This window comes from Triturus cristatus, chromosome 11, assembly GCF_964204655.1.
Source record: "Triturus cristatus chromosome 11, aTriCri1.1, whole genome shotgun sequence".
Classification (NCBI taxonomy): domain Eukaryota; kingdom Metazoa; phylum Chordata; class Amphibia; order Caudata; family Salamandridae; genus Triturus; species Triturus cristatus.
In genome coordinates this window covers 1157657098-1157680858 of record NC_140594.1, presented here as the reverse complement: position 1 = coordinate 1157680858, position 23761 = coordinate 1157657098, and the positions used below count along the sequence as shown (strand labels likewise).

The following is a 23761-nucleotide window of genomic DNA, read 5'->3' as shown; positions in this document are numbered from 1 at the left end:
CTTGGGCAAACGAACGGGTGGCGGGACTACAGAACAACTGTGGTAGAGACAGACAAAAGGGGAAATGTCAAACTCCTATAGTCCGTTAACCCATTAAATATCAAAATACCGTTTCGAAGGAGACCATGGATCGTTTCACAGCGGTACTTACATCGTCCAAGTCCTCCGCCAGGCAAATTCACCTACATATGACCGCCGAGCCCGGAGTCAAGGTGATAGCAAGTATTCGCGATTAAATAGTAGCAGCCATGGCGGGTAACCAGGAAGAGTCTGCCCCTGCCGGTATGCGCACGCATCCGTGCTATAGACATGGAAAACGGACTGTCTCGCTAGTCCTAGAGTGAAAAGAAGGACTATGTCTCAATTAGACTTCGTTCAAAACTTTATCGACAACCTCGATTAAGCGCAGACAAAAACCCAAAGTTGGATTAAAAATGATCCAGAAATAATCAGAAGTGTCCCCGCACCCCAGGTCAAAGCAGTAAGTAACGTCCCTACTCAGGCCGGAATTAAATACCCTCTTGGTGACATAATTGTCGATGTAAGGAAAATCGGGTAGTGAAGTAAAGTGAATAGGGACTATTCAGGCTTTTCTGGGAAATAGTACTGGGGCAGTGGGATCCAGTCGTCCAGACACCATTAATTAGTTCGTCTCAAAACAGATCCCCAAGGGATCATATCATTGAGTCCCCGGAGGTGTGTCGATAGGCGGTAAACCCACCGCTGTTCTTTTTCAAACAGTATGGAGGGTTTAGATTGCTCTATGATGGTCCAGTGCAGATCATCCGCAGTGTGTTGGAATCGCAGGAAATGTTCCGTTAATTTTGTCATGCTTTTTCTGCACCGAATGTTGCTTCGATGCTCCCCAATGCGTAACTTGACCTTACGTGTGGTCATGCCCACATATTTCAAATCACAGGGGCATGTGATTAAATAGACCACATCGGTCGTGTTACAGTTGGTGTGACTACGTTGAGTCCACACCTTGCCCGTTTCCAGTAATAGGGTTTTTGTAGGTGACGTGAGGTGACACACACTGCATGACCCACAGGGGTAGTGGCCATATACAGGTGGTAACCCCCAAGTGTCAAGAACAGAGGAAACAGTAGGTTTACTTGGGGTCCTCGGTCTTGTATGAACAAGAGAGTCTTTTATGCTTGTGGCTTTCTTATATGCAAAAAGGGGTCTTTCCCAATCCTTGTTGTTGCTCGTCAGAATCCTCCAATGCTTTGTAACTGATTTTGCAACAGCATTGGATGCAACGTTGTAAGTAGTTACACACGTTAGTGGTGGATCCGTGGATTCTTTATGGAAGGTTTGTAAGAGGACCTCTCTGGGTTGATTTCTGGCTCGTTTGTAGCTTTTCGTTAGAATTTTATCAGGATAACCCCTCTGTTTGAGTTTTCGTGTCAGATCACTGGACTGTTTACGGAAGTCCTCCACCTTACTACAGTTCCGCCTGATGCGGAGATACTGACCATAGGGGAGATTTTCCCGGAGTGGTCGAGGGTGAAAACTGGAGAAAGCCAGAAGGTTGTTTTTGGCTGTCGGTTTATGGTAAGTTTTAGTTACCAAAATCCCATCCATTTTGGTGACTACCACGTCCAGAAAAATCATCTCATCTTTATGGAAAGAGTTAGTAAATAACAGATGAGGATCGCAGGTGTTTATCCATAATAGAAAATCATGAAGAGTATTTTCAGGGCCCTGCCAGATGATAAAAATATCATCAATATATCTTTTCCAAAAGGAAAGATAAGAAGAAAAAGAATTTTGTGGACTTAGAATGAATTTACGTTCAAAGTCAAAAACATAAAGTCCTGCCACACTAGGGGCAAAAGTGCTGCCCATCGAAGTACCAGTTGACTGGAGGTACAGTGTTCCTTGATATTCAAAAAAATTCTTCTTGAGGGCCAAAGTGGCACAATCGATGATAAAGCCTTTGGGTGTTTGATACGGCCAGTCAACGGAGTCAAGAGCTTCCCCAATAACCTGGATGGTGTTGTCTTGTGGGATGCTCGTATAGAGACTCTCGATATCCAGAGAGACTAGTATAGTATTGTCAGGGTCTATCCTTAGCTCCTGTAATGCTGCCAGAAAACTCTTGGTATCTTTTAGGTAAGTTGGTGTGTCCTGTATTATAGGTTTTAGAAAGAAGTCGCAAAAGATCGACAGGGGCTCTAAAAGAGAGCCGATGCCCGATACAATTGGACGGCCCGGAGGAGGTAACTTATTTTTATGGATTTTCGGCAAAGTATAAAAATATGGAATAATGCCTTTTCCTTTTGTCAAAAAATCCGCCTCTTGCTTGCTTATAAAACCACTTGACTCAGCATGTTCAACAAGATTACATATAGTGATTTTCAAAGTCACAGAGGGATCAGTAGTTAAAGGGATGTAGTTCTTGGAATCGTTGAGCAAACGTCTGCATTCAAGGTCGTAGTCAGCTGCATTCTGAATTACAATCCCTCCACCCTTGTCCGCGGGTTTTATTACAATGGCAGAGTTATTTTGCAGCGATTGAAGAGCCTGGAACTCCTGGGCATTCATGTTTTTATATGCTCCTTGATCCTGAAAGGCTTCAACATCGTTGATTACTGCTTGTTCGAATGCAATAATTTCTGCTGGGACCATATGGGGGGGGAGGTGTAAATGTGGACTTCAAGCGTAAGGCAGTGTCACTGGGATGATCTACACGGACATCAGATTGAGTCTTTTCAAAAAAAGCTTTCAATTTTAGTTTTCTGAAAAATTCAGAGAGTTCACATTGTAAGCGGAAGCGGTCCAAGCGTGCCGATGGCACAAAACCTAGTCCTCTCTCGAGTACTTTGCTCTCTGTCTCTGTCAATGTGACTGAGGAAAGGTTGAACACTAGACTCTCTGGTTGCTGGTTCCCGCCTTGCTCCGTGTATTGTTCCCCATCCCTTCTTCCTGTTCCCAGTGTACTTGACTGTTTCCCCTTCTTCGCCCTCGTCCTCGTCGGCCTCTGTCTAAAAAAGGAGGGCGGAACGTGTTGGGTGGAAAAGGAGGCATTTGGGCGTAACCAGGGTTCCAACCCATCATAGGGAACTGTGGTGGTTGGAATTGATTGTAATATCCCTGACCCCCTTGGTTGGGAAACGGTTGCCAGTTAGATTGGAAGTGGTAAGGTCTATTTCTGCCTCTACCTCGCTGTCTGGATTTAGTACTCTCGTTACTTGATCCGCTAGAAAAGGAATCATTGTCGTCAGCACTATGTGTCAGCACTATGTGTCTGCTCATTGCTGTCAGTTTGTCCCTCCAACTGACAGCAATGAGCAGACACATAGTGCTGACGACAATGATTCCTTTTCTAGCGGATCAAGTAACGAGAGTACTAAATCCAGACAGCGAGGTAGAGGCAGAAATAGACCTTACCACTTCCAATCTAACTGGCAACCGTTTCCCAACCAAGGGGGTCAGGGATATTACAATCAATTCCAACCACCACAGTTCCCTATGATGGGTTGGAACCCTGGTTACGCCCAAATGCCTCCCTTTCCACCCAACACGTTCCGCCCTCCTTTTTTAGACAGAGGCCGACGAGGACGAGGGCGAAGAAGGGGAAACAGTCAAGTACACTGGGAACAGGAAGAAGGGATGGGGAACAATACACGGAGCAAGGCGGGAACCAGCAACCAGAGAGTCTAGTGTTCAACCTTTCCTCAGTCACATTGACAGAGACAGAGAGCAAAGTACTCGAGAGAGGACTAGGTTTTGTGCCATCGGCACGCTTGGACCGCTTCCGCTTACAATGTGAACTCTCTGAATTTTTCAGAAAACTAAAATTGAAAGCTTTTTTTGAAAAGACTCAATCTGATGTCCGTGTAGATCATCCCAGTGACACTGCCTTACGCTTGAAGTCCACATTTACACCTCCCCCCCATATGGTCCCAGCAGAAATTATTGCATTCGAACAAGCAGTAATCAACGATGTTGAAGCCTTTCAGGATCAAGGAGCATATAAAAACATGAATGCCCAGGAGTTCCAGGCTCTTCAATCGCTGCAAAATAACTCTGCCATTGTAATAAAACCCGCGGACAAGGGTGGAGGGATTGTAATTCAGAATGCAGCTGACTACGACCTTGAATGCAGACGTTTGCTCAACGATTCCAAGAACTACATCCCTTTAACTACTGATCCCTCTGTGACTTTGAAAATCACTATATGTAATCTTGTTGAACATGCTGAGTCAAGTGGTTTTATAAGCAAGCAAGAGGCGGATTTTTTGACAAAAGGAAAAGGCATTATTCCATATTTTTATACTTTGCCGAAAATCCATAAAAATAAGTTACCTCCTCCGGGCCGTCCAATTGTATCGGGCATCGGCTCTCTTTTAGAGCCCCTGTCGATCTTTTGCGACTTCTTTCTAAAACCTATAATACAGGACACACCAACTTACCTAAAAGATACCAAGAGTTTTCTGGCAGCATTACAGGAGCTAAGGATAGACCCTGACAATACTATACTAGTCTCTCTGGATATCGAGAGTCTCTATACGAGCATCCCACAAGACAACACCATCCAGGTTATTGGGGAAGCTCTTGACTCCGTTGACTGGCCGTATCAAACACCCAAAGGCTTTATCATCGATTGTGCCACTTTGGCCCTCAAGAAGAATTTTTTTGAATATCAAGGAACACTGTACCTCCAGTCAACTGGTACTTCGATGGGCAGCACTTTTGCGCCTAGTGTGGCAGGACTTTATGTTTTTGACTTTGAACGTAAATTAAATTCATTCTAAGTCCACAAAATCCTTTTTCTTCTTATCTTTCCTTTTGGAAAAGATATATTGATGATATTTTTATCATCTGGCAGGGCCCTGAAAATACTCTTCATGATTTTCTATTATGGATAAACACCTGCGATCCTCATCTGTTATTTACTAACTCTTTCCATAAAGATGAGATGATTTTTCTGGACGTGGTAGTCACCAAAATGGATGGGATTTTGGTAACTAAAACTTACCATAAACCGACAGCCAAAAACAACCTTCTGGCTTTCTCCAGTTTTCACCCTCGACCACTCCGGGAAAATCTCCCCTATGGTCAGTATCTCCGCATCAGGCGGAACTGTAGTAAGGTGGAGGACTTCCGTAAACAGTCCAGTGATCTGACACGAAAACTCAAACAGAGGGGCTATCCTGATAAAATTCTAACGAAAAGCTACAAACGAGCCAGAAATCAACCCAGAGAGGTCCTCTTACAAACCTTCCATGAAGAATCCACGGATCCACCACTAACGTGTGTAACTACTTACAACGTTGCATCCAATGCTGTTGCAAAATCAGTTACAAAGCATTGGAGGATTCTGACGAGCAACAACAAGGATTGGGAAAGACCCCTTTTTGCATATAAGAAAGCCACAAGCATAAAAGACTCTCTTGTTCATACAAGACCGAGGACCCCAAGTAAACCTACTGTTTCCTCTGTTCTTGACACTTGGGGGTTACCACCTGTATATGGCCACTACCCCTGTGGGTCATGCAGTGTGTGTCACCTCACGTCACCTACAAAAACCCTATTACTGGAAACGGGCAAGGTGTGGACTCAACGTAGTCACACCAACTGTAACACGACCGATGTGGTCTATTTAATCACATGCCCCTGTGATTTGAAATATGTGGGCATGACCACACGTAAGGTCAAGTTACGCATTGGGGAGCATCGAAGCAACATTCGGTGCAGAAAAAGCATGACAAAATTAACGGAACATTTCCTGCGATTCCAACACACTGCGGATGATCTGCACTGGACCATCATAGAGCAATCTAAACCCTCCATACTGTTTGAAAAAGAACAGCGGTGGGTTTACCGCCTATCGACACACCTCCGGGGACTCAATGATATGATCCCTTGGGAATCTGTTTTGAGACGAACTAATTAATGGTGTCTGGACGACTGGATCCCACTGCCCCAGTACTATTTCCCAGAAAAGCCTGAATAGTCCCTATTCACTTTACTTCACTACCCGATTTTCCTTACATCGACAATTATGTCACCAAGAGGGTATTTAATTCCGGCCTGAGTAGGGACGTTACTTACTGCTTTGACCTGGGGTGCGGGGACACTTCTGATTATTTCTGGATCATTTTTAATCCAACTTTGGGTTTTTGTCTGCGCTTAATCGAGGTTGTCGATAAAGTTTTGAACGAAGTCTAATTGAGACATAGTCCTTCTTTTCACTCTAGGACTAGCGAGACAGTCCGTTTTCCATGTCTATAGCACGGATGCGTGCGCATACCGGTAGGGGCAGACTCTTCCTGGTTACCCGCCATGGCTGCTACTATTTAATCGCGAATACTTACTTTCACCTTGACTCCGGGCTCGGCGGTCATATGTAGGTGAATTTGCCTGGCGGAGGACTTGGACGATGTAAGTACCGCTGTGAAACGATCCATGGTCTCCTTCGAAACGGTATTTTGATATTTAATGGGTTAACGGACTATAGGAGTTTGACATTTCCCCTTTTGTCTGTCTCTACCACAGTTGTTCTGTAGTCCCGCCACCCGTTCGTTTGCCCAAGGAGCACTTCCTCGTCTTCATTTACGTAAGCCTCATTTAAATCAAAAAATTTTTTGTGGTTTTGATTTCGTCTTTCCAAAGTATGCCGAAATAATGGGGATTATCCATTACCCCTTCCTAACGACATACATTTGAATGTGCCAAGAAATTTTAAAAGAGATCACCGCACAGTCAATAAGTAATTTTTACATACCCAGACTCTTGAGCGAATCGCTCAAATGTTTGTTTGCTCCTAATTGGTTGCAGATTTGTCTGGATGATCTAAAAGAAACTGAGTTCTTGTCCGCACGGACTGCCCCGTGTTATATTATGAGCCATGTAAAAACATAGGGACAATATGAATGAGTGTTTGTCTGATACTTGATCTTGTTTTCTGATATACACAGTATACTTAATATCTGTATGTTGATTCTAATGTACATACATTTTTTACAGATAGACGAGGTTGCCCTCGAATTAGCGGAAGACCCCTGATGTAACCGTGAGTGTATCGGTTCAATCACACCTGAGGTTTGGATAAGCCTTAGCGTGCTTATACCGCCAAGGTGTTTTTTCTCATGATTAGGTCCTGATGAAAGCTTGGTGAAACACAATAATAAGCTGAAACATGTTGACCATTTGATCATAAACAGGATTGGCCTGACCAATTTAAAGTTCAGGAATTGATATCCACCACCTTTTTAATTTGTTCATATGACGCCATCATTAAAATTTTCTGGCAGACGCCATATGACTTTTAACTCACTCTTGATTTATCACACACTACACTTTCTAATCTGAATATAGCTGCTCCGCTATACTAAAGGCGTCGAAGCACACCAGAGGCGCACAAGGCACCACTGGCAAAACCCCATGATGAAGCATGTCACCAACTATGTTGGTGAGTGAGGGTTTTATTTTCAATATCAGATTGATTTTGTCTCACTAACACTCAGAGCTTTATTTAAGAGTCCAACCAGCTGGTTGTACCTCTTTCCATATACACTCTTACGCTGTTTTTTGTACTCAAACTCGGGGGAATAAGAGTGTAACTCTACCCTCTCTCTCTTGTTGTTCCTAATGGTTTATTAACATAACCATATGTCAACATGGTGGGTTAACTTACGGGCGATCCCAGGGCAGGCGGCCCCTCGCCGCCTGCCCCCTGATGAGCTATAAAACCCGGTGGCAGCGACCAACTGGTGTTTGTCCTTTTGGGGGCGGGGATAGCCCATCACTCCGGCAGACCGCCAGTCCGCCCCTTACTAACGCCCCTCCCCGCTAAGGGGGGCGGAGCGTTGCAGGCAACCCCCGGTTTCTCAGATGCACAACCGCCCGTAGGACTAACGGGGCGCCGTCGCTCCTCCAGGATCCCACGCGAGGACCTCCCTGGGGATAATTGGCTTTAGCACCCTTACTGTGCTCCTGTAGAGGGTACCCATCTGTACCTTACAGCCTTTGGATCGCCCTGTAACTCCGCCACAGCCCTGGTGTGGCCCCCTTCACCCCAGGGCCCTCCACCATATAGCGCTACCTACTTACACCCTGCTGGTTCCAAAGCCTCCCCCAGATCCAACAAGAATAAGTCCATGCCCACTCTGGACAGGTGAATCCCATCTGGCTCGAAGCACCCTGTTCATTTAGCGTGTAGCAACCCATGCCGGATAAACCCAAAACCCCTTTGCTCCGTGAACTTCCGCATAGCACTGTTCACCCTTCTGCGCGAGGTCTCCATGGCATCCCTGGAATGCGCGCCCCGCCAGACCTTCCTAGGTGTAATTTCCTACCACAATAATTCACAGGTCCCCAGCTTGTTGCTCAGCTCGCACATGGTGGCCCTCATCTCGTGAAGCAGGTCCGTTCTCCCCAGGCGAACCAGGTCATTCCCCCCTAGGTGTATTACTAATAAATCGGGCGGTGGGACACCCTCCCCTAATCTCTGAAGGACTATCTTCATCAGGCTATTCCAACACATGTCTTGTGTCCCAATCCATATTATCCTCGTGGCTGTCAACCCGTGCCGCCATTTTCTGATATCCGCCCACTGAGATACCCGCTGTACTCCCGAATGGCCCATCACCCAGACCGTCTTCTCTGGCAAATAAAGATGAGGAAGTTTGAAAATCAATTTATTAAACAGAGCACAGCAAACGCCATTACACTTGCACACAAGTACACCAAAAGTAAAAACACTGACATAATGTCGCAACCCTATTTGACACAACTAACACACTTCCTCGTTCTGTGTTTGCATGGGACCCCTTATGGACGAATGTATCTTTTATAACAATTGGACTCCCAACGCCTCACCAGTTTGATGCTTTCCTCCGGCAAACCCGCCTGGAAAGCTGTGGTCACTGCCCCTATTCGGAAAGAGTGGCTGCAGAAACGTGTGCCCTGGATCTTTCTGCCTGACCGCTCTAAACACACCGCTATTACACGCTGTACCTGGTATTTGGTCAAGGGAGTACTGTCAGCGTGCACTAGCAGGTAACCTTCTGTTGTGGGCCGCAGCTCCAGGTAGGACGAGACTAGGCGCACAGGACAATACTTGGCGATCTCTAGCTTGTTCAGCACGATCACCCTCCCTACCCCCGCCTGGTCTATTTTGGATCTACGTAGTCTAATGGTGAGGGAACCGCCTGCCAACACCGCGTCCTGCCTGTTCAACGCCACCCCCGACGTGTCCTATCTTGACCTAGCTCAAGTTCCCCCATTCTAAAAGCCCAGAAGGCGGCCAGGCTAAAGGTAGCCGCGAAGAGGGCTGCCTCAAAAGCAGAGCCCACCCAATCCAGCATCCCTTGCAGCGTCACGAAATCTATGGCTGCCCTGTCGTCAGGTGCTCGAGGCTCACTCCTGGCCCAGCCTTTGAGCGCCGCCCGGATCAAGAAAGACTTTGTGGGATCTTCCTGCCCCTTTATCTCGCTTGGTGGCTGATCGCCGACAGGTGTCCCCCAATCCACGGTTGGCTCTTCCCTTGGTCCTTTGCCCACAAAATGAAGTCCTGAGTCCTGTTCTCCAGGGATGACCTCCCTTCTTACCATGCGCCAGTTACAGAACAGAAATTGTTCACACACACGCCCTGTACCGCTTGACGGTCTGAGGTGCTAGGGACAGCTCGCCCATCCCCCTCAAGCACCTGACAGATTCAGTAGGAACCATAGATGTGCTGGAAAAGGGGTCATCTCCTCCCTCGCTCTCGGCCACGCCTCCCAGAACCTGTGCCACTGAAAACGAGAGAAAGCATCACCGCTATGTTCTGTACCCCCTGAATATGTCGCGCCCTACACTCGATGTTATTCACCAGACACACCCTCACCAGTTCCCTCAGTAAACACAAGACAAGCGGGCAGGATGCAGACTGAGAATTGATAGCCTGGACCACCGCCAGGTTGTCGGATCAGAAAAGGACCTTACGTGCCAATAGAACAGAGGGCCATAAGTGGAAGGCCACCATTATTGGGAACAATTCCAGTACTGTAATGTTGGCCGTGATCATCTTCCTGCGCCACACATTGGGCCAACTCTGCGTGCACCACTCTGTGTCCAGGATGACCCCAAAGCCCTCCCTGCCAGACACATTTGTGAACAAGGTGAGTTCCAGGGATCCCGCCCAAGGTGCCCTCCATAAGACTGTGCCATTGAATCTTTCTAAGAAGCTTGCCCACATGCCCAGGTCTTCCTTCAACCCCTTGCTTAGCCTGACTAGGTGATGCTTCCTTTTGACCTTAGCCATTGCCCTAGCAATCCTCCGTGCAAAAACCCTCCCCGCTGGGATTATCCTGGTGGCGAAGTTGAGCATGCGAGTGGCAAGAAACCGCTGGGTGGGGACCCCCACATTTGTTGCATGCGTGTAAAAATGTGCATGTTTTACCCCAAGAGCAGGACCCCGTGTTGAACAAACGGCAGGTCCCTGGTGGCGACCTTCTGAAACCCCCTCTATTGCTCCCTCTCCACCTGTTCCCCCCGAAAGGACTGTTTGTCCCCCCGTGCCTCCAGGTGAGAGGTACTACTGCTAGCTTCCTTGGTAACCTGACTTTTCGCCTGTGCACCTGTGCCTAGCAGCGCAAGTGATCCCATGTGATCTAGCCAAAGCTGTACTTCTTTCTGGTCTCACCATCTCCGGACACAAGGACATCCGTTTTCTAAACGCCCTGTCATAGTTAACCCAGCCCTGTCCCCCCCACTTCATCGCCTCAGTGCGAAAAAGCACCGTATTGGATCAGCCCCTGCGCCTGCTCTGGATGTTTTTCAAGGATGACTGCGGACAAGATGGCGAACGCATCTAGCCAGTTCTCTATGGTCTTCTCTGGCCACGGCTGGTACTTAACCTTCTTGTCGTCCTCCTTGACCCCCGCTTTTCTGACATCTACCCCATCCTGAGCCAACAAGAGCAGAGAGAAATCAGCTCATGCCTCCAGATAACCTCCTTGGCCGCTAAGGGGGATCTGCCAGGCCAAGGAGCAGTGACCTGACAGCAAAGAAGCTGCTGCGACGAGCTGTACTGGAGCGGGGGGCGTGGTCTGCTGAACAGGGGGGACCCCCAATGGCGGCGTGAAGGCCGGGGAAGATGGCGTTCCTAGCACGGCCTGACTACCACTTGCAGGGGAGCTAACAAGCGCAATGGCAGATGGCGGGGAGCTAACTGGCGCAGTGCCCGTTGGAACTGCTGCCTCTTGTCCATTCGGAGGCACTGGGAGGGTGGCGGGTGACGCGGAAAGGGAAACCTCACCCGCTCCCTCCAGAGCCTTGCTTTGCGCCAGCGTGGCCGACACTCCAGACGACCCCTCCTGGGATGGCAGGGGCAGACGCACCCGGCAGGGTATGCTGAATATCCGTCTGGCTAACCCACACCATTGCAGCTGCCCGCGCCCCTCCCTCTCCTGCAGGAGTGCTGATGTTCAAAGGTGGAGGGCAGGGGCTCACCGGTCCCCCTCTTAGCTCTGCCATGAAGTTCTTGAGCGTGTCAGTCAGCTTACCAAGATCCTCTCGTGTAGCGTACATAGATGCGGCCGGATTGACTTGCGGGGTTGCTGGCCCCAAAGGCTGAGGGGGTAGCTTGCTGGGGCCCTATCTCCTTCTGCGCGTGCAGTGCCCTGGATTTGTCTGGCAGCGGGTCTGCCGGGAAGTCCTTTGACGTGGGCTTGCGGACCCGCTTCGAAGCTCTCGATGGCCCGGCCTCAGTGTTGAGGTCCAGCTCAGCAGGAGGTGGCGCGCAGACAATGCCAGAGTCCTCCGATTTGACGGCCTTCAGGATTCCCGTGGCCCAAGACAGGCCCTTCTCCTTGGCCATCTGAATAAATGCCGCCCATTGCGCTTCCTGCGTTGCGTCCGGCAAAGAATCATCCACCTGCGACGTCTGCGTGAAAAGGGGTGGTGACCCTTGGCTCTCCATGACCGATCGTCGGATCCCGCGTCCCTCAATCTACGGAGATAAAGATAGTGTCAGACAGCACAAGACTACGCCCTGCTTTGGCCAGGACTCTTGCCACTAGCTGCTGTGTCCCAACCACACCACCCTTAAGCACTTACTCAGAGAAGACGTCAGATATGATTGTGTGCGTTCCAAGACTGAAAACGGCAAAATTCTAAGTGCGAGATAAAAGACAAGTTAGCATAGTCCCCCGTAGTGTCCAGAGACCTTCCTTGCTGGACACTGATCATACTGCGACCCCACCCAGTCCGTGTCTGACACACACCCTCCCGGACGCACCACCTGCCTGTACCTGATCCAATGTTCCGCGTCTGCTCCTCTCTTATTTCCACTTGAATGTTTGTTCACTTAACTTCTGAAAATAGAAAACAAGCATTAGCCTCCTTGCCTTGTTGCCCCAGCCCACCGCACATTGGCCCCAGTGTGCTCTGCCCCTTGTAGCTGTCGATGTTACTGGTAGTTCCCAGATGAGTTGGGCGGTGGTCGGCGCTGTTCCTGCATAGGGACATGAGAGATAAACATGAGAAACCCCCCCCCCGAACCACCCCTCCAGAACACAACTGATAATGACACATGGCCCCACCCGCCTCTCATCTAGATGGGCCTAGGCGTAGGAGGCAGTGGGAAAAGTGCATGTCCCCGCCCAACATGTGTTGAAAGGGGGGGGGGGGTGAAGCAAACTGCCAAAAGGAAGGGATAAAGTGGGCGAAAAGCTATGCATGAAGGTTAAACTCACGCTGATAACACCAAGGCAAAAGGCAATCCGAATGCTGAGCAGGAGAAAATTAACACAGAAAACATTCACATTCCCCTAAACGAATAAAGACACGTAGCAAAATTAAATACAGGGGGACCCTGCATGCAGGAAAGCCCCACAAAGGCGACAGGGCGCGAGGGAGAGGAGCCGGTGCAGAAAGAAGAAATTGCCCCGAGGAAGGCGCGAGGCGGCCGCAGCCCCGGGCATGAGGAAGAAAGGCTGGGGAGGAGGGGGCGTGTTGCTACCTGGTGGCATAGTAACGGCACGACTGATGTGAACGTGGAGAGGATACAAAAAAGGGGTGGGTGGGAAGGGCTGCCAAGGCGCGATTAAGGGGGAGCGATGCGCCGTGCTCCTGCGCATGCGCTGTGCGTGGCCAATAGGTAGAGGCCCGAGCACCGAGCAGGCGCTGGGGGGGAAAAGGGGAGGGCGCCCAAGATGGCGGGGGCCCGTAAGGCCCGAGGCGCATCCAGGACGAGGCGGCCAGCGACCCCACGCGGCCTGGATGGCGTGGAGTCCGGCGGAAGTGGCGCAAAACGAAAGAACCGGCAAAGTGGAGGCGTCCCCCCGCGCACGCGCCCGGCAAGGCGGGGGGGGGGGGGACCCAGCCCGGTCAGGGCACCGGCCGGGCCCGAAAGGCAGCAAGGGCGACAGACTCAGCAACAAGTCCGCGGCGGAAGCGGCCCGGGCTCACGGATACAAATTCCCACGCGGGAGGAAGCGCAGCCAGCATGGGCGGGCCTGGGACACCGCCACTGGAGGAGTTGGGGGGGACCCCCAGATTGCCGCACGATGAAGGACCCCAACCAGCGCGGCAAGGCAGGCCCGGGCGAGAACGATCCGGCGGCCCAGCGATGTACCACCAATGCCAGCTGAGGAGGTGAGCGGGGTGTGGGGGGCTTGCGCAAGGGCAACAAGGGGCGCTGAGAAACAAGTCCCCTAGCAGCCCACACGGAAAACTGGCCGGCAGCCCGGGCCGTGGGGGGGGGCACAACCGCACCACCCTCCCACACTGCGCAAATATGACACAGGCGGGGGAAGGGGCAAACGGGAGGGGCAGAGTTACTCACTGTTAAGCTGCATGAGGGCAGCCAGGCTGGAGGGTGAAGAGGGGGAACCACGTCGTCAAACAGCGTCCGGGCAGACCAGCAGGAGGGGCACCGTCTGTCAGCGAAAGAGGTCGCTCGAACGGCGGGAAAGGTTTAAATACCTTTCCCCTGCCCCCCCTCCTGCCGGAAGTGACGCTGCACCGAGGGGACCCACCAGGGTCCCCTGACCACTACACTGCTGGCGACAGTGCCATCCTGTGGCACTAAGGCTGGCCGCCCTCTTAGGACGGTTCTCTGCGTGGGCCCGGGGAAGCCTGGCATTCACCTTAAATATGTTTTATTCAGTGAGTTTGAATATTTTTTTTTAAATAATACATCGAGGGCCAAAGAAGGATTACATCTAGAACCCTGAGGCCCCTTATTCTCCCTTGGATTGAGGCAGGCCTAGGGGCAACTGATTGGTTTATGGAAATCTACTTGCCACTGTGATAGACCGAGACGAAAACTAGCCTAAGAGGGTGGGGCAGTGACCACGCCCACTCTTACTTGAAACAACCATGCATTGGTAGCTGGAGAGGGTGGGGCAGTGGCCACGCCCACTCTCACATGAAGCCACTATGCATTGGTAGCTGCAGAGGGAGTAGGTTGGGCATTGACTACACCCACTCTTTCATGAAGCCACTATGCATTGGTAACTGCAGAGGGAGTAGGGTGGGGCAGTGACCACTCCCATATGAAGCAGCCATGCATTGGTAGCTGCAGAGGGAGTTTATTTTGCTCTCCTCCAGGTATGTGCAAGCTTCTGGGGGGTCTTTAAGGGAGGGGCTCAGGCTCCACTTCTTTCTTCAGGAGGCTTCAGGAGAAACATCTACATGTATGATGCCTCGTAACACACATGACTCGTTCCCATAATGTCCCAGGCCAGTAAAACCTACACTGGCCTGTGTCTACGACAGACACTGCAGGTTTTAGTGCCTCAGTCATGCACATATTGATCATCTTACATCATGTCTCAGAAAAAACTCACTGAGTTTTCCTAAAGTGCCTCAGAAAACACACATTGTAAATACAGAGGCACAGAGATCGAGAGACAGACACAAGCATAGAGATCGAGAGACAGACACAAGCATACAGAGGCACAGAGATCAAGAGACAGACACAAGCATACAGAGGCACAGATATCGAGAGACAGACACAAGCATACAGAGGCACAGAGATCGAGAGACAGACAAGCATACAGAGGCACAGAGATCGAGAGACAGACACACGCATACAGAGGCACAGAGATCGAGAGACATACACACGCATACAGAGGCACAGAGATCGAGAGACAGACACAAGCATAGAGACACAGAGATCGAGAGACGGACACAAGCATAGAGATCGAGAGATAGACACAAGCATGCAGAGGCACAGAGATCGAGAGACAGACACAAGCATAGAGATCGAGAGACAGACACAAGCATACAGAGGCACAGATATCGAGAGACAGACACAAGCATACAGAGGCACAGAGATCGAGAGACAGACACAAGCATAGAGATCGAGAGACAGACAAGCATACAGAGGCACAGATATCGAGAGACAGACACAAGCATACAGAGGCACAGAGATCGAGAGACAGACAAGCATACAGAGGCACAGAGATCGAGAGACAGACACACGCATACAGAGGCACAGAGATCGAGAGACAGACACACGCATACAGAGGCACAGAGATCGAGAGACAGACACAAGCATAGAGACACAGAGATCGAGAGACGGACACAAGCATACAGAGGCACAGAGATCGAGAGACGGACACAAGCATACAGAGGCACAGAGATCGAGAGACAGACACAAGCATACAGAGGCACAGAGATCGAGAGACGGACACAAGCATACAGAGATCGAGAGACAGACACAAGCATACAGAGGCACAGAGATCGAGAGACAGATACAAGCATAGAGATCGAGAGACAGACACAAGCATACAGAGGCACAGAGATCGAGAGACAGACACAAGCATACAGAGGCACAGAGATCGAGAGACAGACACAAGCATACAGAGGCACAGAGATCGAGAGACGGACACAAGCATACAGAGGCACAGAGATCGAGAGATGGACAAAAGCATACAGAGGCACAGAGATCGAGAAACGGACACAAGCATACAGAGGCACAGAGATCGAGAGACAGACACAAGCATACAGAGGCACAGATATCGAGAGACAGACACACGCATACAGAGATCGAGAGACAGACACAAGCATACAGAGGCACAGAGATCGAGAGACAGACACACGCATACAGAGGCACAGAGATCGAGAGACATACACAAGCATACAGAGGCACAGAGATCGAGAGACAAGACACAAGCATACAGAGGCACAGAGATCGAGAGACGGACAAAAGCATACAGAGGCACAGAGATCGAGAGACGGACAAAAGCATACAGAGGCACAGAGAACGAGAGACAGACACAAGCATACAGAGGCACAGAGATCGAGAGACATACACAAGCATACAGAGGCACAGAGATCGAGAGACAGACACAAGCATACAGAGGCACAGAGATCGAGAGACGGACAAAAGCATAAAGAGGCACAGAGATCGAGAGACGGACAAAAGCATACAGAGGCACAGAGATCGAGAGACAGACACAAGCATACAGAGGCACAGAGATCGAGAGACAGGCACAAGCACAGAAACACAGGCACATAGGAACAGAGATCACCACCACAAGGACACAGACACACAGAGATTCACAGAGACACAGGTACAGATACAGACTCTCAGACACTAGCACAGACCCAGAAATGCAAGCACAGGCACACATGCATAGACACACAGACACAGGCAAAGAGACAAACTACTGCATATAGGGGCATATTTATCATACGTTCACGCACTGCAACGCAGCAAGCCACCTTGCTGCACTGCGTGAAAGGTGAAGGATATGAATGGACTGTATTTAACATCATACAGCTCATTCCTGTATGTTCCTTGCTCTGGTGCACTTTTGGCAGCCTAGCGCTAAAGCAGGCTCGCTTGCGTCATGGTGCAGGGGTGCCTGCATGGTAGGCAGGATTGTTTTTGTGCAGGAAGGGGCACCTTCCTGCACATCAAGGAAGGGAAACCTTCCTGCACATCAATGAAGGGGAACCTTCCTACACCAAAACACTCCTAGAGCATTTGTCCTCTTTCTATGTGTGCTGCAGAATGCCGAGACAGGATGTGCCACACTGCGCTATTCTCCCTTTACACGCATTAATATATCAGGATCACTATGGGAAGAGCAGCGCAAGGTGTAGCATGTAATCACTGGGAGGCAGAAAGAAATCCATACACAAACCAAAGAAAGAAGTTAACCGCAACAACACAACCTCCCAGTGACACAGAAAATTACAGTAAAGGAAGCAGTGGTGTAAGCTTCCCTCTGAGGCAAAGTAAGCATAGCACAGTATAGGCAACGTGCAAGCTTGCCTCTGAGGCAAAGTAAGCACAGTATAGGCAGCAGTGTGTAAGCTTCACTCTGATGTAATGCAAGCACAGCACAATACAGGCAGCAGTGTGCAAGCTTCACTCAGATGTAGCGCAAGCACAGCACAATACAGGCAGCAGTGTGCAATCTTCACTTTGACAAAAACGAGCACAGACCGCAGCAGTGCAAGCTTCACTCTGACACAAAGAAAGCACAGAACAAGCAGTAGCAAGCACAATAGAGGCAGCAGCAAGCACAGTATAGGCAGCAGTGTGCAAGCTTCTCTCTGACACTAAGCTAGCACAGTAGAGGCAGGAGCAGTGCAAGCTTTACTCTTACACTAAGCAAGCACAGTACATTACAGGCAGCAACAGTGTAAGCTTCACTCTGATGCAAAGCACAGGCAGCAGCAGTGCAATCTTCATTCTGATGCAACAGAAGTACAGTACAGACAGCAGCACTTCACAGTGATGCAAATCACCAACAGTATAGGCAGCAGCAGTGCAATTTTCGCTTTTAGACTAAGCAAGCACAGTACAAGTAGAAGCACTTCACTTGGATGCAATGCAAGCAGAATTCAGGCAGCTGCAGGGCAAGCTTCACTCTGATGCAAAGTGGGCACAGCACGGTGCTGCCAGCATTAAGCACAGTACGCTTCACTCTGAATCTAAGCAAGCACGTTTCAGGCTGCAGCAGTGCAATATTCACTCAGTTGCAAAGCTAGCACGGAACAGTACAGGTAGCAGCAAGCACAGTACATGCAGCAGCATTGCAAGCTTCTTTCTGACACTAAGCTAGCACAGTAGAGGCAGCAGCAGTGCAAGCTTTACACGTACACAAAGTAAGCACAGTCCATTACAGGCAGCAGCAGTGCAAGCTTCACTCGCACGAAAGCAAGCATAGTACAGGCAGTAGCAGTGGAAGCTTCACTCTGAGGAAAGTCAGCGCAGTACAGGCAGCATCAAGCACAGTACAGGCAGAATCCCTGGACGCTTCACTCTGACACTAAGCAAGCACAGCAGCAAGCTCAGGCATCTGCAGGCTCAGTACAGCCAGCGTCACTCTGACACTAAGAAAACACTGCAGCAAGTATTGGCAGCAGCAGTGCAAGCTTCATTCGGATCGAATCAAGCACAGTACAGACAGGAGCAGAACAATCTGCAGTCTGAAGCACAGCAAGTAAGCAGCATAGCAATCTTTACACTGACCAAAGCAAGCATGGTGCCGGCTGCAGCAGTGTTATCTTCACTCAAATGCAAAGCAAGCACAAGACATTGCAGGCAGCAGCAAACACAGAACAGGCAGCAGTGCAAGCGCCTTTCTAATGTAAAGCAAGCACATTACAGGCAGCAGAACTTCACTCTGAAGCAAAGTGAGCACACTACAGGCAGCAGCAATGCAGTTGTCAGTCTGACATTAAGCAAGCATCGTACATTACATGCAAGCACAGTACAGGCAGCAGCAAGCACAGTACAGGCAGCAGCAAGCACAGTACAGGCAGCAGCAAGCACAGTACAGGCAGCAGCAAGCACAGTACAGGCAGCAGCAATACAAGCTTCACTCTGAGGCAAAGCAAGCACAGTACACGCAGGAGCAGAACACTTTCCCTCGCTCACAGGACACAAGTTCTCAAGTTCTCGCCTGCCCACCTGTTATTGGATCACCCGGTCCGGACAGGTACTCGAACCTGGCACCTAGTGCCAATCCTTTATAAAGAGGACTTCAAGGGCCGGACTCTAACAATCCCAATATTACTTCTGCCTGTTGCTTATTTCACGTGCACTTTTCTTGGTGCTGAATATCCTTCACTAGCAATTAATGAATTAATGAACACATATGTTAATGCTTCCATCCTACCCATGTAATAAGTGCTTCCACTCTGCCTCCCCAGCTCGTCTGCCTCCCAGTGCTGTGGCGGGTGCACATCTTCGTCCTGCTGGTCGTCTGCTTTGTCGTGCTGTCTTTTGTGGAGGTAAGAAGATTATCAGAAAATTAAAGACTAACAACAAAGAGCTCCTAGCAGAAGGAATTACATTGGAAAGATATTCCGTAAAAGTGTATTGATTTATTTTGAGAAACAGGGCAGATTAACAGGTTTGGTCACAGACTGACCCCTGTCTGGAAGGATCAATCAATCAAAAGGGTTTTGTAGAGCGCACTACTCACCCGTGAGGGTCTCAAGCAGCTGGGGGGAGGGGGGGGGGGTAGCTCCAGGGTCATCCGAAAAGCCAGGTCTTGAGGTCCTTTCTGAATGCTTGCAGTGCTTAATCTGATACTGAGGGGGGAGTTTGTTCCAGGTCTTGGCCACGATGTAGGAGAAGGATCTGCCCCCCGTTCTGGCTCTGTGGATGCGGGGGATTTCGGCAAGGGCTAGGTCGGCAGAGCGGAGGTTTCTCTTGGGGGCATGGAAGGAGATTCTTTCATTGAGGTATTGGGGTCCGGCATTGTGGGGGGGGCTTTGAGGCATGTGTGAGCAGCTTGAAGGTAACTCTCTTTTCGTCAGGGAACCGGTGGAGGTCTCAGAGGTGATGTGTTCATGTCGTGGGATGCTGAGGAGGAGTCTAGTTGCAGTGTTCTGGACGGTCTGGAGTTTGTGAAGGAGAGATTTGTTGATTCCGGCATAGAGAGCGTTTCCATGGTCTAGCCTGCTGGTGATGTGTGTGGGTGACTGTCTTCCTGGACTCCGGGGGGGATCCATTTGAAGGTCTTGCGGAGTATGCAGAGGGTGTTGAAGCATGGGGAGGATACGGCGTTGATCTGTCGGATCATGGTGAGTGTGGAGTCGAGTATGATGCCAAGGTTGTAGGTGTAGTCTGTGGGGGTGGGAAGGCTTCGTAGAGAGCGGGGGGCCATCAGGTGTCGTCCCATGCGGCATGGGTGGATCCGAGGATGAGGACTTCAGTTTTCTCAGAGTTGAGCTTCAGGTAGCTGCTGCTCATCCAGGATGTGCCGTCCTTCATTCGTTCCTGGAAACTGAGCCTGGTGATGTTGGGTTCCTTTGTGAGGGAGAGGATGAGCTGGGTGTCGTCGGCGTAGGACACTATGCTGAGTCCATGTTTTCTGACTATGTGGATATTGAAGAGTGTATGGCTGAGGGAGAATCCTTGGGGTACTCCTCATCTGATCTCAGTGGGTTTCGAGAGGAAGGGCGGGAGTCTTATTCCTTGTGTTCTGCCGGAGAGGAAAGAGCGGATCCAGTCTAAGGCGGTTCCTTGTATGCCGGGGTTGTGGAGTCTGGTGGCTAGTGTGCGTTGGGAGATGGCATTGCAGGCTGCTGAGAGGTCTAGTAGGATGAGGCCTGCAGTGTGGCCTTTATCAAGGAGGGTGTGTATGTTGTCGGTGGCGGCTAGTAGGGCAGTCTAGGTGCTGTGGTTGCTGCGGAATCCGGATGTTGTTAGTTTCTATGAAGTGCATTTTCCTGGGTGGTATTGATTTTCTCTGTGACTTTGGCCGCGAAATGGAGGAGAGAGATGGGACTGTAGTTCTTGAGGTCCATCGGGTCTGTGGAGTGCTTGTTGAGGAGGGGTTTGACTTTGGCATGTTTCCATTCATCAGGGAACGTGCCTGTTTTGAGGGTGCGGTTGATTGTCTGTCATAGTTCTGGTGTGATGGCAGAGGTGGCCATGCGGAAGATGTGCAGTGGGCAGGGGTCAGTGGGTGCCCCGGAGTGGATGCTCTTTTAGTCTCTTCGGTGTCTTCTGTGGTGACAAGGTCCAGGTGAGGAGCGTCGGCTGGGTGGCGTTGCTAGTGGGAGATGTAGGGTCGGTGCCTTGGTCGTCGAACTTGTCATATAGAGTTCTGAAGGAGAGTGAAATGGCTTGCTTGCATTTTCTCGCTTGGCACTCTGACACTTTTTAGGGATTTACCTGCAAGGTTTTGTGGAGGTGACACATATCACCTGCGATACAATATTTTCACCCCCTCCACAGCACAAGTACATGTTTGCATGAGAACCATCCTACAAATAGTAGTGTTTTTCTTTGAAGATGAAGACACCACTTGTGTGCCCCCGCACCTGCATCTGGTACCTTAGGATGTCCTCTGCTCTAAACTCCATGTCTTATAAATCAACCACTGCCCAACTCCAACCCTCTGACAACTACTGGCCAGGTCCCACCCTATGACAACCACTGCCCACCTCCTATCCTCTCACAACCACTGCCCACGTCCCACCCTCTGACAACCATTACCCACCTCCTATCCTCTGACAACTACTGTCCAGGTCCCACCCTCTGACAAGCACTACCCACCTTCCACCCTCTGACAACCGCTACCCACTTCCCATAATCAAACAACCACTGCCCACCTCCTATCCTCTGACAACCACTGCCCACCTCTTACCCTGTGACAATCACTGCCCACCTCCTGGCCTCTGTCAGAAGATGGGAGGTGGGCAGTGGATATCAACCACTGCCCACTTCCTACCCTCTGACAACCACTGCCCACTTCCTACCCTCTGACAACCACTGCCCACCTCCTACTCTTTGACAACAGCTGCCCACCTCATACCTTCTGACAACCACTACCCACCGGCCACTGTCTGATAAGAACTGCCCACCTCGTATCCTTTGACAGCCACTGCCAACCTCTTATCTTCTGTCAATCACTGCCCACATCCGATCCACTGACAACCACTGCCCACCTCCCACCTTCTGCAACCACTGCACACCTCCTTTTCCTCTGACTACACTGCTCAACTCCCACCCTCTGACAGCCACTGCCCACCTTCTATCCTCTGAAAACCACTGCCCACCTCCCACCCTCTGACAACTGCTGTCCACCTCCACCGTCCTCCTCCCACCCCCGACAACCACTGCCCACCTCCTATCCCATGACACCCACTTCCCACTCCTATCCTTACAACCACTGCCCACCTCCCACCCTCTGCAACCGCTGCACACCTCCTACCCTCGGACAACCACTGCTCACCTCCTACCCTGTAACAAACGCTGCCCACCACCTACCCTCTGACACCCACGGACTGCCTCCTATCCTCTAAACCCCACTGCCTACCTCCCACTCAACTCCAACCCTCCGACAACCACTGCCCACCTCTCACCCTCTGACAACGACTGTCCAACTCCTATTCTCGGATAACCACTGCCTACCTCCTATCCTCTGACAACCACTGTTCACCTCCTACCCTCTGAGAATCACTGCACACCTCCCACCCTCTGAAACCCACAGCCCACTTCCCACCTTCTTACAATCACTGCCCACCTCTTTCCCTCTGACAACTCCTGTCCATCTCCAAAATCTGACAACCACTGCCCATCTCCTATCCTTTGTCAACCACTGCCCACTTCCCACCTTCAGACAACCACTGCTCCCTTCCTATCTTCCAACAACCACTCCCCACCTCCTATCCTCTGAAAACCACTGCCAATCTCACACCCTCTGACACCCATTGCACCTTTCTATCCTCTGACAACCACTGCCTACCTCCCACCATCTTACAACCACTGCCCACCTCACATGCTCTGACACACACTGCCCACCTCCCACCCTCTGACAACCACTGCCCACCTCCTACCCTCAGACAACCTCTGCCCACCTCCTACCCTCAGACAACGACTGCCCACCTCCTACCCTCAGACAACCACTGCCTACCTCCTATCCTTAGACAACTACTGCCCACTTCCTATCCTCAGACAACCACTGCCCACTTCCTACCCTCTGACACCCATTGCCCATCTCCAACACCCACTGCCCATCTCCTACCCTCTAACAACCACTGCCAATATCCTACCCTCTGACACCTCCTGCCCACTTCCAATCCTCTGACAACTGCTGCCCCTCCTATCCTCTGATGACCACTGTACACCTCCCATCCTCTGACCACCGCTGCCCACCTCACATCCTGACACTCACTACCCACCTCCTATCCTCTGACACCAACTGCATACCTGACACCCACTGCCCATATCCTTCCCTCTGATAACCACTGCCCATATTCTACCCTCTGACAACCACTGCCCACCTCCTATCCTCTAACAACCACTGCCCGCCTTCCACCCTTTGACAACCACTGCCTACCTCCTACTCTTTGACAACAGCTGCCCACCTCGTACCTTCTGACAACCACTACCCACTGGCCACACTCTGACAAACACTGCCCAACTCGTAGCCCCTCACAGCCACTGCCAACCTCTTATCTTCTGGCAGTCACTGCCCACATCCGATCTACTGACAACCACTGCCCACCTCCCACCCTCTGCAACCACTGCACACCTCCTTTTCCTCTGACAACACTGCTTCCTCCCACCCTCTGACAACCGCTGCCCACCTCTCACACTATGACAATGACTGTCCAACTCCTATTCTCAGATAACCACTGCCTACCTCCTACCCTCTGCCAACCACTGCCCACCACCTATCCTCTGACAATCAATGCCCAACTCCTACCCTCAGACAATCACTGCCCAACTCCTATCCTCAGACAATCCCTGCCCAACTCCTACCCTCAGACAATCACTGCCCAACTCCTATCCTTTGACAACTGCTACCCACCTCCCATCCTCTGAAACCTACTACCC

At 50.6% G+C, this 23761-nt stretch overlaps 1 protein-coding gene across 1 annotated transcript in view; it reads left to right on the top strand.

Moving 5' to 3' along the window:
- Positions 1 to 23761, top strand: part of LOC146788631 (putative cation-transporting ATPase 13A4) — a 404095-nt gene that overhangs the window by 377053 nt on the left and 3281 nt on the right. Inside the window, exon 29 of the mRNA XM_085635803.1 lies at positions 19117 to 19197. Coding sequence (XP_085491929.1) covers positions 19117 to 19197 — 81 coding nt within the window. The remainder of the gene's footprint in view (positions 1 to 19116; positions 19198 to 23761) is intronic.